The sequence below is a fragment of the Arachis duranensis genome, chromosome 4, assembly GCF_000817695.3.
Source record: "Arachis duranensis cultivar V14167 chromosome 4, aradu.V14167.gnm2.J7QH, whole genome shotgun sequence".
Classification (NCBI taxonomy): Eukaryota; Viridiplantae; Streptophyta; class Magnoliopsida; order Fabales; family Fabaceae; genus Arachis; species Arachis duranensis.
This window is the reverse complement of record NC_029775.3, coordinates 93,561,445-93,576,463: the sequence shown is the minus strand read 5'-3', so window position 1 is coordinate 93,576,463 and position 15,019 is coordinate 93,561,445. Positions and strand designations below refer to the sequence as shown.

Genomic DNA, 15,019 nt, shown 5'->3' with positions numbered 1-15,019 from the left:
AAAAACCTTATTTCTCACTTTCTAGAATATATTTTAATTTATGGGTTAATTAGCCATTAATTAACTAGGTTTTACAATAGTCCTAACATGTCTATTCCCCACTTTACAAATGGTGTTGTCAGGATGACAGAAACAAGTTCATAAGGAAGTGCTTGGTGAAGATTACCATAGAGCTGGAATTATTGACACTTCTTCATATGCTCCATGGCATCTTTTACAATTATGGGCCAATAATACCTAGTTCTGATAACCTTCCTCATATGCTCCATGGCATCTTTTTACCTATATGATGTCTACAACACCCTTCATGAATTTTCTATAACACATATATTGTTTGTTGAGGTTTTAAACATTTAAGTAATGGATGTAATATCCCTATTTTATATAACTATCCATTTATAATGGTATAATTAGTCGCTTTTAATCGCAACTTCTTACCTTCTTTAGGGCCATCAAGAAAAATCCCATGTTCTAAGTACATGTATATTAAATCTATCCAATTATTGAAAACACTAGAATGTGAAATCGTATCACTAGGCATACTAACAGAAATCTCTGAATGCACTTCTTGTATTAAGCTCAATTTTCGCTTCTAGGTTTTGTTACTAGCCAATTTAGAAATTACATCGGCTTGTGTGTTTGTTCGCTAGGCACATGCTTAATACAAAAGAAAAATGTTGTACTTCTTGTACTTTTTTTAGATACAACTGCAACAAAGGATTCCTGGCTTGATATTTGCCATTAACTTCGGAAGTCACAATCTGGAAATCACTGAAAAATTGTGATTTCCATTGCTCCTACATCACGAGCTAAAGCCAATCTTGCAAGCAAAGCCTCATACTCAACTTCATTATTTGAAATAGAAAAGTCAAATTTTATGGAGACTTCAATTATCATGTTTTCTCCCTTAGTTAGGATGAGACCAACACCTCCATTTTTAATATTTGAAGCTCCATTCACATAAACCTGCCATCCCGACACATTGATAGCCAGTCGGGTCATTTCAGCTAGGAAATCAAACATTGCTTGAGCCTTAATGGCAGAACGAGGTTCATATTGAATATTAAATTGAGACAACTCTATTAACCAGCTTACTATCCGACCTGCTAAATCTGGCTTTTGCATAATTTTTTAATTAGTTGGTTGGTTTGTACAATAATTAAATAACTTTGAAAGTATTATTGTAATCGACGTGCCGATGTTAATAATGCAATAGCTAATTTTTCTAATTTTGAATATTTTAATCCTGGTCCTTGTAGGACCTTACTAATGAAATAAATAGGTTGTTGATGCTTACTGTCATCTTCCAAAACTAATGCTAAATCTATAGTTCATTAGTTACCAACAAATATAGGTTATGGTCTTTCTAGATTCTGGTTTCGTTAGGATAAGAGGAGATGACAATAAATTTTTAAAATATTGAAAATTTGTCACACATTCTTCTATCCATACAAAATCCACAATTTTTTTCATTAAATTAAAAAATGGCATTGCTTTTTCAGCAGAGGATCCGAAAAACCTTGAGAAAGCAGTTAACCGACTTGTAAATATCTATACCTTTTTGAGGTTCTGAGAACTTGGCATGTCTAGTATAGCTTGATATTTCTCATGATTAGCTTCAATACTCCTTTGAGTTATCATAAAATCTAATAATTTACCTTTTTAGACTCAAAAAGCACATTTAGCTGGATTCAGTCTCATATAATGAAGTAAAGATAGTCAAAGATCTCTTGCAAGCCAATAATCAAGTTGGAATCCTCTTTAGTCTTTATCAACATATCTTCGATATAGACCTCTATAGTTTTTCCAATTTGCTGCTTAAACACCTTGGCCATCAATCTTTAGAAGTGGTCTTTGCACTTTTTTTTTCAAACCAAATAGCATTACAATATAACAGTATATCCTTTCTGGGATAATAAAAGTTGTTTTATTTTCACCAGGTAGATGCACTGGGATTTGATTATAACCACTATAAGCATCTAGAAACTTAATATCCAATAACTAGAAGTAGGATCAATCATGTTATCAATGTTAGGTAATAGAAAACAATCTTTTGGGCATGATTTGTTTAAATCAGTATAATCAATAACATTTGCAATGTTCCATTAGATTTTTTAACCATTACAACATTTGATAACCATGTTGAATATGTTAATTCTCGTATAAATCCAGCATCCAATAATCCTTGAACTTGCTTCTTGACCTCGGCAGCTCTGTTAGGTGGCATCTTTTGATGTCGTTGCGCTACCAGCTTAAATGATAGGTCAATAGCAAGTTAATGAGATATGAATGTAGGATCTATACCTAGCATATCAGAGGATTCTCACACAAACAAGTCCATGTTACCTCTTAAAAAGTTCTGAAGTTTCAACTTTAGGAGATGAGGTAGATCTCTGTTGATCATGGTATATTTGCTTCACCATTGCCAATTTGAAACTTTTCTAAGTTCCCATTGGGTTCTCACCTCGGATTCTCCTGAGCTCGAGAGTCCAAATCCACAAGAAAACGCCAATGGCATCTTTATATTTATCCCTCAAGGTCAAACCTGTCTTGTTGTAATTAACTGCAGCTATTCGATCTCCTCGAATAATGGTCATCTGACCTTTAGCTATAAAAGATTTTATTACTGAAAACTTTGTTGAAATAAAGGCACAAAGGTTGTTAATTATTTTCCTTCCAATGATGACACTATATGCTATGAAATCTTTAAAGACCATAAATTCAGCCTATACCACACGGATATCAGTTCCTTCCCCTACTGTATAAAGAAGGTCTATCGCTCCATCAAGCTTGATGAAATGGTCTCCCAAACCCACTACTCTTGGATGGTGTGGTTTCAAGTGTTGATCTTTCAACTCTAAAGCATCGTAAGCATTTCTAAATAGGATATTTGAATATGCTTCAGTGTCAATCAAGATTCTTTTGATAATGCCATTTTTCAACTTGATTGTGATTACCATTGACTCATCATCTTTAGATGTGGTATATTGGAAATCTTTTTGAATGAATTGCATGATTGAGAAATTTTTCACCTTTATTACTTCTGAGCTTATAGCTTTGATATATTTCTTTACTACATTCATGGATCTTGGCAATCTATTCTTGCCTACAACCACATTTACCATCACCTGGATGGTATCATCTTGGATCTCAATAGGTTTGTTATTTCTAAAATTTATGGTTTTTCGATCATCGTCATCACTACACCGTCTAAGCAGCCTTAGATGTTGAATGAACTCGGGAAGCTTCTTATCTTGTATCTCTTGCTCCAATGCATCCTTTAGATAAATGCAATCTTCAGTCATATAACTATAGGACTTGTATGATAGTCACAATATTGTGACTTGTTTAGGGAATCCCTAGGTCGGATTTGCCTTGCCTTAGGAAGTATTCCTCTCTACGAGGTAGATTTCAGTCAACAAAGCCACCAAGGGTGTATATGTCAAAAACTTGCTAATTCGTGGTATCGACGCCTTTGGGGTAGACTATTGCTTTGAGCTTCTAGGCTTATTAGGTGTTGGAGCTATATATTTTCATTTGGTGGACACCACTTTTAAGACATTTTCATCTCACATGTATTGCAAAATAATTTGATGAATTTTTTCCATAGACTTGACATCCTTGGAGGTTAAGTGCCGCCTAAAATCACCTTCTAATAAACCAGCAATAAAATATAAATACATAACTTCAGAAATTCGTTTGTTAACCTTCAATAATGCCTTATTAAACTGATCCAGGTAATCTTTGATGATTTCTCCCACTCTTTGCTCAACACCAAGCAACGAGATCAAGTGCTTGGCTTGATTTCGTCTGGTGGTGAAATGTGCAAGAAATTTTCTCTTGAAATCAGAAAAAAACGATATCGACCTAGAAGGCAGGGTATTGAACCATGCCATTGCTAGTTCGGATAATGTCACTGGAAAAAGTGTACATCATACAACATCTCTAACTCCTTCTGAGTTCATTCTCACTTCAAAAGCATCTATGTGCTACTGAGGATCTAACATCCATTCATACTTTAAATCTGTTGGTTTATCAAAGTACTTTGGCACGTGAACTAGAAGGACATGTGGAGCAAATGGAGTTTGTCCCATAATAACATGTTTGATGAGTGCTAAAGACCGATTTAAAAAATTCACAAGTTTAAAAGCTCAACATTCATTGTAGCTCTAAACCGAAATCCAACACTCTCAAAGTTTAGATAAAAATGTCACAATTCAAAATAATAATCGGAAGTTTAATCCCGAGTCGTTCTCCTTAGAAATCGCAATGTAATGCTCATTTATTATCTATGAAGATTGGATGTTGGTAGCAATTGATGAAAATTTAAATAGCAAGAAATTAAAAGAGAAAGTAATGAGTAAAAGTTAAAAGGAATTAAACTAGAAACAATTAAGGCAATGAATTAGGAAAAGAAAGTAAATTTAATTGTTAAAAAGATCTTGGCAAGGGTTGAGGGTTAAAGATAACCATCCTTGTTACTAACCACAACATGATAATTACAAAGAGTAAACCTAATTCGTCAACCTCTACAAATTGAGAAAAATTAGTTAGGTTTAATTAATCATAATCCACAAGTCCTAACTAACTTACTAATTGGATTAATAAAAGATTTGCATTAGTGGAAACGAAATTAATTAATATCTCTAAATTATCAATCAATTTGGACATTAATAACTCAAGGTCACCCAATTTCTCAACTCCAAGCCAAGAAAGAGATAATCTACTCTATAACTAAGTCAAGCATTTTAACAAACACCTAGAGTGCATAAACATAAAACTTTATAAATTGCAAAAATAGTAAAAACTATGACTATTCACTCGAAGAATTTAATAATAACAACATAGAAGAATTTAATAATAACAACTCATTAAGTAATAATAAAACATAAAACATCAAATTTATTAATAAAAAAACATAAATCCAACAATAATTCATAAATTAAAATGATATAAACAACAAACTAACAAGAGAATGCTAATAAACTAAGATAATAGAATAAGAAAATGTAAATAAAACTAAGCTAAAACAACATTAAAAACTAAAACAAGATTAAAAACTAAAACAAGAGAAAATTAAAGTAGAAACTCTAAGAATTCTAGAGAGAAGTTTGAGCTTATCTCTCTAGAGTTCACTAAAACATACTAAAAAATTAAATCTAAAAACTACTTGGTGTTTTCCTTGCATTTTCTCCTTAAATACTTCAAAAATCTGGTGCTTGAAAGTCTTTTTAGGATCCAAATCGCGACCCCATGTGCAGTGTTTAGTGAATCACATGCATTTAGGATGCGCACGCATCCTAGGATGCATATACACAAATCTCTGGATGCGTGCACGCAAATCATGCGTGTGTGTGTGTGTGTGTATATATATATATATATATATTAGGATGTGTACGCACAAGTCATGCATGTACATCTTAGGATGGGTACGTGCAAATCATGTGTGTACATCTTCGGATGCATAAGCATCCATGTATTTGTAGACAACATTCATTTTCTTCATGCAATTCCCTCATTTTCATGTTTTCTTCAATATTTGATACTACTAATGCCCAAAAAACCTGAAATATCTTAAACAAGAACACATCACAGCATCAAATGGAATAAAATAAACAAATTATAGTCCTAGAAAGCATGAATTTAATCATAAAACTCAATGAAAAAATATACATGATGCCAGGGCATCATGGCCAGTTTCACTAACCTTTTCTTTACTGTTTTTGGGTAGTTTCATGCAATTTCTTAGTAAATAAGCAAGTTTTGGGTAGATATACACTTATATCTTAATTCAAGCAAACATTGTGAACTTTACATGATTTCATGAGAATTATGTAGGAATTTAATGATAAAATGGATAATGCATGATCTCATGACTTGGAACAAAGCTTTGATGCACTTTATTTGCTTGATTTCAGGACAAAGGAAGCAAGGAAGAGCCATGTTAGCAGCCACGTTAATCTAATTAACATGACAACTAACGTGGAATGGGAATAAGCTTGCAGCGTTAATGAAAAAAGTGATCGCCAATAATGCCTTTGAAGCCATCATAGCCCACGTTAGTTGCCACGTTAATTACATTAACGCGGTAGCTAACGTGGAGGAAAAGGGGAGCTCCAACGTTAGTGGTAAAAGTGAATACCACTAACATTCCAAAAGGGAACACTTAGCCATGTTAAGAGTCACGTTAATTCAATTAACGTGAACTCTAACATGGGAGGAGAAAGCAATCGCCAACGTTAGTGACACTCACATTTGTCACTAACGTTGGACTAAGCCAATATTGCCTACGTTAGTGGTCACGTTAAGACCACTAACGTGAAGGATAACGTGGAGCAAGGAATGATAGGCCAATGTTAGTGACACTCACCTTTGTCACTAACATTGGAGATGGCAATCACCACCACGTTAGTGGTCACGTTAATGCAATTAACGTGAGGCATTAACGTGGAAAAAAGGGGCGTTTGAAGCGTTAGTGACAAAGGTAAGTGTCACTAATGCTCTCGAAGCTTGGGCATGCCCACGTTATGGGCCACGTTAGTTACACTAACGTGGGGAAAAGAAGCAAAGAGAAACGTTATTGGTAAAGGTGAATGCCAATAACGTTTGCGAAGGACTAAGAGGCAATGTTATTGGTAAAGGTGAATGTCAATAACGTTTGCGAAGGACTAAGAGGCAATGTTAGTGGTCACGTTAGTGGCACTAACATTGAAGTTAACGTGGATCAATATGGTTTGGAGCGTTAGTGAAAAAGGTGATCGTCACTAACGTTCTTGAACCCACATTTTCACTTAACGTTAACACCACTAACGTCCTAACTAACATCCACCCATGCTTGACTCACACTTTTTCTACAAGCAAAGCTGAGCCCACTAAAGATGGTAACTGCTTCAACTCAAGATCAAAGGCCCATATCCAAGACTTGAAGAGCTGACTAGAAGATCAAGAAGAATAGTATATATAGGAGTAGTTTTGAACTAGAAAGGAGCTTCCCATTTTGGAGAACTACACTCTGTATATTTACTTTTCCTGCAATTTCTAGTTTACTTGAGAATGTACTATTCTCTATCATCTTCTATTTTCAGAGCTATAAACAACTAAACCCCTTTTCATTGGGTTAAGGAGCTCTGTTGTAATTTGATGGATCAATTATAGTTGTCATTCTTCTTCTTCTTTCTTTTCTCTTGATTTACTAGAAAGCTTTCGATCTTAATTCAATTGGTTAGTTGTCTTGGAAAAAAAACTCTCCATAATTGGATCTCCTCTGAGCCTTGAAAAGGGACAAGGAGATCATGCTAGAAATGCTTTCTCATGTTGGACCAAATTGGGGTTTGGACGAATATAGTGACATATAATCCTCCCAACACTTTGATTTGGAAATACATGTGGTATAATCAGTTACCATACTTTATCTCTTTCCATGAGTAATTAAATCAAGGAATTGGGCAATTGTTCAAGCTTAGAGAGATCGGGTTGCCAAGGAATTTGGATCCAATCACCTAAGATTGCCAAGAAGATCAATGAATGCATTGATTGAGGAAGAGATGAGAATGAACTTGATTCGAAGAATGCAACATCTCCTAAGCCCAATGAATCCCCCATTTCTGATCTTACCCATTCTCTTTACATTTTCCATTTACTTTTATGTTCATCTCCCCAAATCCCCATTTAAGATTTTGTAATTTACTTTCTGCAATTTACTTTCCTGCCATTTAATTTTCTGTAATTCTCAACTCAATTTCTGCTTAGCTCAACTAGAACCTTCTTCCAATTAAAGTTGCTTGACCAATCAATCCCTGTGGGATTCGACCTCACTCTATTATGAGTTTTTACATGACGACAATTCGGTATACTTGCCGAAGGGAAATTTGTTGAGAGACAAGTTTCCGTGCATCAAGTTTATGGCGACGTTGCCGAGGATTAATTTTGTATCGACAATGATTAAGTTGGAAGATCACTAGATTGAGCATTTTTCTTTTGCTTGTTTATTTTACCTAGTCATTTACCTTCAGTATTAGTTATTTTCTTCCTCTCCTCCATCTCCCCTCTTCATTTTCTTTTCTTTTGTTGTTATTTACAATTTTATTCACTAATCCACTAACTGTTTGATAAATTGCACTACTCACACTAACAGCCACTCTAACAAGAATAATTTCTTCATTTTCTTTCTTGCTATGTGCTTTGTTAGTTGTATGACAGGGAGAAGAAGCGAAGCTTCAACTTCCTTTGATTCTGAACCTGAGAGGACCTTCCTTAGATTAAGGAAGGAAGCAAGAGGGAAAAGAGTTGTTGGTGCTAAGAAAGAGGAAGAGTACTTTGAAACAAACATGGAGAAGAACCTGGAAAACAACCATGAAGGAGAAGCTCACAACTATGCCAGAGAAGGCCCTGTGAATCATGTTGGGCAAGAGAGAAGAGTTCTAGGCTCATACATCAATCCAAACCTAGGAAATTGTGGAAGTAGTATCCAAAAGCCAACCATACATGCCAATAACTTAGAATTAAAACCCCAGCTCATCACCCTTGTTCAGAACAACTGTTCATTCGGAGGAAGTGCCCAAGAAGACCCCAATCAACATCTAACCACCTTCCTAAGAATATGTGACACTGTGAAGTCTAATGGTGTTCATCCGGATGTCTATAGACTGCTTTTGTTTCCTTTTTCACTCAGGGACAAAGCATCTAAATGGCTGGAATCTTTCCCGAACGAGAGTTTAACAAATTGGGAAGATGTGGTGAATAAATTCTTGGCGAGATTCTACCCTCCTCAAAGAACCAACAGGTTGAGAGCTGAGGTACAAACCTTCAGGCAACAAGATGGTGAAACTCTCTATGAGGCATGGGAGAGGTTTAAGGACTTAACAAGAAGGTGCCCACCAGACATGTTCAATGAATGGGTTTAACTGCACATTTTCTATTAAGGTCTTTCTTACGAATCAAAGAAGGTCGTAGACCATTCATCAGGGGGATCTCTAAACAAGAAGAAAACCATTGAAGAAGCCATATATGTCATTGAGACTGTAGTTGAAAATGACTACTTCTATGCTTCTGAAAGGAGCAACACTCGAGGAGTGATGGAGCTGAACCATATGGATGCACTGTTGGCTCAAAATAAGATGATCACCAAGCAGTTAACCGATCTTACCAAGAAGATAGAAGAGAACCAAGTTGCAGCAGTCATCACTTCATCACCAGCTCAAGAAGGAGTGAATACAGGAGAGTAAGGCGACTGGGAACAAGCCAACTATGTTGGAAACTCACCCACGCAGACCCATGATCCATACGCCAAAACTTATAATTCTGGTTAGAGGAACCACCCTAATTTTGGGTGGGGAAATCAATAAGACCAAGGCCAAGACCAGAGATGCCACAACCACAATCCCAACAACAATGCAACTCACCAACATCCCTCACAGAGATCATATCAACACCGACCTAACTACCCTTCTCAACATCCAAATCAAAGCCAACATGACCACTCTCAACTTCCTAACCTCAACCCACCGTCACCAACCAAAGATAGACTCTCCAAAATTAAGACTTTGCTTGAAGGTATGTGCAAGGAAGTTCAAGACAGTAAAGCATTTCGGGAAGAAGTGCGATCTAATATGCAGAATTAAGATACTGCCATCAAGAAACTTGAAACACAAATTGGCTACTTATTCAAGCAAGTCCCTGGCCACAACATTCGCAGCAGCACTAATTCAACCCCAAGAGAGGAGTGTCAGGCTATCACCCTCAGAAATGGGAAGGAATTGAAGGAGACCTCCAAGAAACCACAAGAGAAGAACTCAGATGAAAAGGAAAAGGGACAAGATGAAGTTCAAGTTTCCACTCCCAATTCACATCAAGAAGGAGAAGTGCTGAAGCTATACTTTCCAAAACCCCCATACCCTCAGCAATTGAAGAAGAAGGGAGAGGACAGCCAATTCTCAAGATTCTTGGAAATCTTCAAGAAATTACAGATTAACATACCCTTTGCTGAAGCAATAGAGCAAATGCCGCTCTATGCCAAGTTCTTGAAGGAGTTGATGACCAAGAAGAGAAGCTGGAAGAACAACGAAACTGTGGTACTAACCGAAAAATGCAGTGCCATCATCCAGCATAAATTACCCCAGAAATTGAAGGATCCTGGGAGCTTCCAAATTTCCTATGTCATAGGGGAAATCACAGTGGAAAAGGTTTTATGTGATTTAGGAGCTAGCATAAATCTGATGTCCTTAACAATGATGAGGAAAATGAGGATTGAGGAGTCCAAGCCAACAAGAATGGCCCTACAACTGGCAGACGGATCATTCAAGTTTCCTCATGGAATAGTAGAAGACTTGTTGGTAAAGGTAGGAGACTTTATCTTTCTAGCAGACTTTGTAGTGTTGGATATGGAGGAAGGAGCCAAGACCTCTATCATCTTAGGAAGTCCATTGTTAGCTACTATCGGAGTCATCATTGATGTCCAAAAGGGTAAACTTGTCCTTAGACTACATGAGAAGAAAATAATATTCAATGTGTTCAAGGCCATGAGTTATCCACAAGACTCATTGGGAGAATGTATGAGGTTGGATTCAGTGGAGGCTGTAGTGCAAGAGACTTTTGAAGAGGAAGAACATGAGGGGTTAACATAAGAAGAGGAATCAGCATCAAGCGAAGAGGCTGCGACAGCTGAAGTTCATGTTTAGGGCACAATAGAGGAGAAGGATAAAAGAAAAGAAGCACCCAAACTTGAACTAAAGGCACTGCCACCTACTCTGAAGTATACATATTTAGGAGAGAATGAAAGCTATCCAGTGATCATAAACTAATTGAGGTAGACAGAGCTAAGGTGGAACTAATTGAAAAATTACCTCCACCGATGTCAAGGCAATTAGGAGTTTTTTGGGGCATGCTGGCTTCTACAGAAGATTTATTAAAGATTTTTCAAAGATAGCCAAGCCCTTAAGCAATCTCCTTATGTCTGATACACCATTTATCTTTCATGAGAAGTGCATACTCGCATTTGAAAACTTGAAAAAGAAGCTATCCTCAGCTCCTATCATCACCCCACCTGATTGGAACTTGCCATTCGAACTGATGTGTGATGTATCTGATTTCGCAGTTGGGGTAGTGTTAGGACAGAAGAAAGATAATTTGGTGCTTGTCATATACTATGCCAGCAAGGTCCTCAATGACACTCAACGAAATTATACCACTACTGAAAAAGAGTTGCTGGCAATAGTTTTTGCATTTGACAAATTTAGATCATACTTCATTGGTTCTAAAGTGATTATTTTCACCGATCACACAACACTTAAATATCTATTTGCCAAACAAGAATCAAAACCAAGACTAATCAGATGGATCTTATTGTTGCAGGAATTCAATATTGAGATTAGAGACAAAAAGGGCGTGGAGAACAAGGTAGCAGATCATCTATCCATGATCCCTTGTGAGAAAGGTGCTATACATGATACAAGTGTGAATGAGTTCTTTCCAGATGAGCAGTTAATATTGGTTCACAAGACACCCTGGTTTGCAGACATTGCCAATTTTAAGGCAACTGGTGACTTGCCTCCTGGAATCAACAAACATCAAAAAAGAAAACTCGTCAATGATGCTAAATATTTCATTTGGGATGAGCCATATCTCTTCAAGAAGTGCTCAGATGGAATCCTTAGGAGGTGCATTTCAGAAGAAGAGGGACGAGAGGTCCTATGGAATTGCCATAGTTCTAGCTATGGGGTCATTTTGGAGAAGAAAGAACCGCAGTGAAGGTGCTGCAATGTGGGCTCTTCTGGCCTACTATCTTCAATGATGCTAAGGGACTGGTGAGGAGCTGCAATAAGTGCCAAAGGGCTGGAAATCTGCCTAAGAGAAATGAGATGCCACAGCAATTCATCTTAGAACTCGAAGTGTTCGATGTATGGGGGATCGACTTCATGGGACCATTTCCAACCTCATATTCGAACAAGTATATTTTGGTGGAAGTGGACTATGCATCTAAGTGGGTGGAGGCCGTGGCAACCCCAACAAGTGATAACAAGGTGGTCATAAACTTTCTTAGAAAGAATATCTTCAGCAGATTTGGAGTTCCACGAGCCCTCATCAGTGATGGAGAGAGTTATTTTTGCAACAGACCATTGAAGACCCTACTCCTAAGGTGTGGGGTGAAGCATAAGGTTGCCACACCTTATCATCCCCAAACAAGTGGGTAAACTGAGATATCCAACAGAGAGTTAAAAAGGATCTTGGAAAAGACTATGGGGGCATCAAGAAAGGACTGGGCAAAAAAGTTGGATGATGCTCTTTGGGCGTATAGGAAAGCCTTTAAAACACCAATTGGGATGTCCCCATATCAACTGGTGTATGGAAAGGCCTGTCACTTACCATTAGAGCTGGAGCACAAAGCCTTTTGGGCTCTTAAGATACTAAACCTCGACAGTACTGCTGCTGGTGAAAAAAGGGTCTTGCAGCTGCAAGAACTGGAAGAGTTTAGGTCTCAAGCCTATAAAAACACCAAGATCTATAAGGAAAAAGCAAAAAAAAAAGATATGATCTCAACCTGACACCAAGAAGTTTTGAAGAAGGACAATATATACGCCTCTACAACTCCAAACTGAGACTCTTCCCTGGAAAACTCAAATTAAGGTGGTCGGGACCTTTTTTGGTCACAAAGGTCTCATCTTATGGACACATAGAAATCATGGAAGAAAGCTCAAGGAGGACATTCACTGTGAATGGGCAAAGACTCAAACACTACTTGGGTAGCATGGGGGAAGAGCCCAAACAGAAGTATAATCTCAACTAGAGAAGCAACCGTCGAGCTAGCGATGCTAAAAAAGCGCTTTGTTGGGAGGCAACCCAACCTGAGGTAGTTTTCTTTTTATTATTGTCTCAATAAAAAATTCAAGTAGAGTTCTCTGTATTGTGAGGAGCTAAGTTTGGTGTTACACACCAAAACATTCCAAAGGTGAATGTGGAACTCTAAATTTGATGTTCCACCAAAGACTCCATCTGAAGAGTGCATTGTAACCCTTCAATGATAAAATATTTGCTCTAACAAATAGAGAAACTACTTGACAGATGTTTAATCTCTAATGCATAGTTTGCTTTTCTAGTTCATAGTTGTTTTCTTAATAAAAGCACATGAGGTTTCTGCATGTATTCAATTTGTTGCATTAGGCAAGGAACTAAGTTTGGTGTTCACACACCAAATTAAGTTCAGAAATTCACAAGCATACATGCATGCTAACTATTTTTCAAGTGCTTGGGGAACAAGCAACTTCCAATAGTTTTACAGGAATTCAATCAATCTCATGGAATAATCATACATCATCATCCAAGGAGACAAACAAGAATGCAAAAGCTAAGATGATGATGACAAGGAAGACATCAAGAGGTTGTATTGAACTGTCTCTGAGTTGTAGTACTTTAATTGAAAGTATAATTAAATATTGTTCTCAGGGACATTCATATTCTGCTTGTTCCTCTTTATTCACATATAAGTGTGCTATTCTAAGTCCCTGGCTTTCATTTTCATCTTGCTTACATGTATGCTTGTCCTTTAAGTCAATTAAAAGAAAATGTTATGAAAAACAAGAGTGGAGTTTATCTTGTAAAGTAAGTTCTCAATGTTTGTGGTATAGTAGTTGATTAGCTAAGTTGGTTCACCAACAAGGTATATAGGCAACTATATGCTCTAAATCACATTCTTGAAACACATCCTATTGAGACTAGCCAAACAACAAGATCCTAATAAGAAGAAGAAAAAGAACAATAAGAGTTGAAAAGGAAAGAAAAATAATAAGAAACAAGGCTAGACACCAAGGGTTTGAATCTTGAGGCATGTGTCTGTGGTGCTCCTGTGCAAGGGATATGCTTGGATGAATAAGCTCTCAGGGGTGCCTTATCACTTGGTAACTTGGGTTAACTAACTCGAGATTATTAGCTAAAAGTCCACTATCAAGAGCAGCCTTTGCTACAAAGTACTTAGTGACCCAAAGAGGTGTTAGACACCAAGGTCTCAAGAAGGAAAATAACAAATCATGTGCCTGTGGTGTGCATGTATGGGAGAGAGAGGCTTGAGGAAGTAGGTCCTTAGGGGTGTCTCAACACCTAGCATCTTGAACCAACTGGTTCGGGAGTGTTGGCTGAAAGCTTATCTTAAAGAGTTGCCCTCTCATAGAGCACTTAGCCTAAAAGAATGCAATAAACCCTGAAAGAAAAGGGGGATCAATGAATAAAGATCTCATAGGATGCAATTAAGCAAGTACTCAAGAGCATGATAAGGACCTGAAAACCAGTAAAGGAATGAACCTAAGTTGCTATGCATGAAACCCCATAGACCAAGAACTTGACTACTATAATAATGATTTGTTTATCTTGTTCTTTCATTCATCTTTCCTATGTTTCAGAACTTGCTTAGGGATAAGCAAGCTTTAAGTTTGGTGTTGTGATTCCAGGGCATCATGGCTAGTTTTACTGACCTTTTCTTTACTGTTTTAGGGTAGTTTCATGCAATTTCTTAGTAAATAAGCAAGTTTTGGGTAGATATACACTTACATCTTGATTCAAGCAAACACTGTGAACTTTACATGATTTCATGAGAATTATGCAGGAATTGAATGATAAAATGGATAATGCATGCTCTCATGACTTGGAACAGAGCTTTGATGCACTTTATTTGCTTGATTTCAGGACAAAAGAAGCAAGGAAGAGCAACGTTAGCAGCCACGTTAATCTAATTAACGTGACCACTAACGTGGAATGGGAATAAGCTTGCAGCGTTAATGGAAAAAGTGATCGCAAATAACGCCTTCAAAGCCATCATAGCTTACGTTAGTTGCCACGTTAATTACATTAACATGGTAGCTAACGTGGAGGAAAAGGAGAGCTCCAACGTTAGTGGTAAAAGTGAATACCACTAACGTTCCAAAAGGGCACACTTAGCCACATTAAGAGTCACGTTAATTCAATTAACGTGAACTCTAACGTGGGAGGAGAAAGCAATCGCCAACGTTAGTGACACTCACCTTTGTCACTAACG

The 15,019-nt window shown here is 37.1% G+C and overlaps 1 protein-coding gene and 1 non-coding gene across 2 annotated transcripts; one reads left to right on the top strand and one right to left on the bottom strand.

Moving 5' to 3' along the window:
• Window positions 1-8,780: 8,780 nt before the first annotated feature.
• LOC127747335 (small nucleolar RNA R71) lies at window positions 8,781-8,884 on the bottom strand. The gene has a single exon (XR_008009135.1). It is a non-coding gene; the product is annotated as a small nucleolar RNA R71 (small nucleolar RNA).
• Window positions 8,885-10,226: 1,342 nt separating this feature from the next.
• Window positions 10,227-11,745, top strand: LOC107484929 (uncharacterized). Its single transcript, XM_016105483.1, has 2 exons — window positions 10,227-10,612; window positions 11,370-11,745. The coding sequence occupies exons 1-2, from the start codon at window positions 10,227-10,229 to the stop codon at window positions 11,743-11,745; spliced, it is 762 nt and encodes a 253-aa protein (XP_015960969.1).
• Window positions 11,746-15,019: the final 3,274 nt, after the last annotated feature.

Excerpts from the sequence above, each read along its gene's own strand:
- LOC107484929 (XM_016105483.1), top strand. The coding sequence starts at position 10,227 with ATGATGAGGAAAATGAGGATTGAGGAGTCCAAGCCAACAAGAATGGCC. Across the intron at positions 10,613-11,369 it reads GAAGAGGAAGAACATGAGGG|AGACAAAAAGGGCGTGGAGA; the intron begins GTTAACATAAGA and ends TATTGAGATTAG.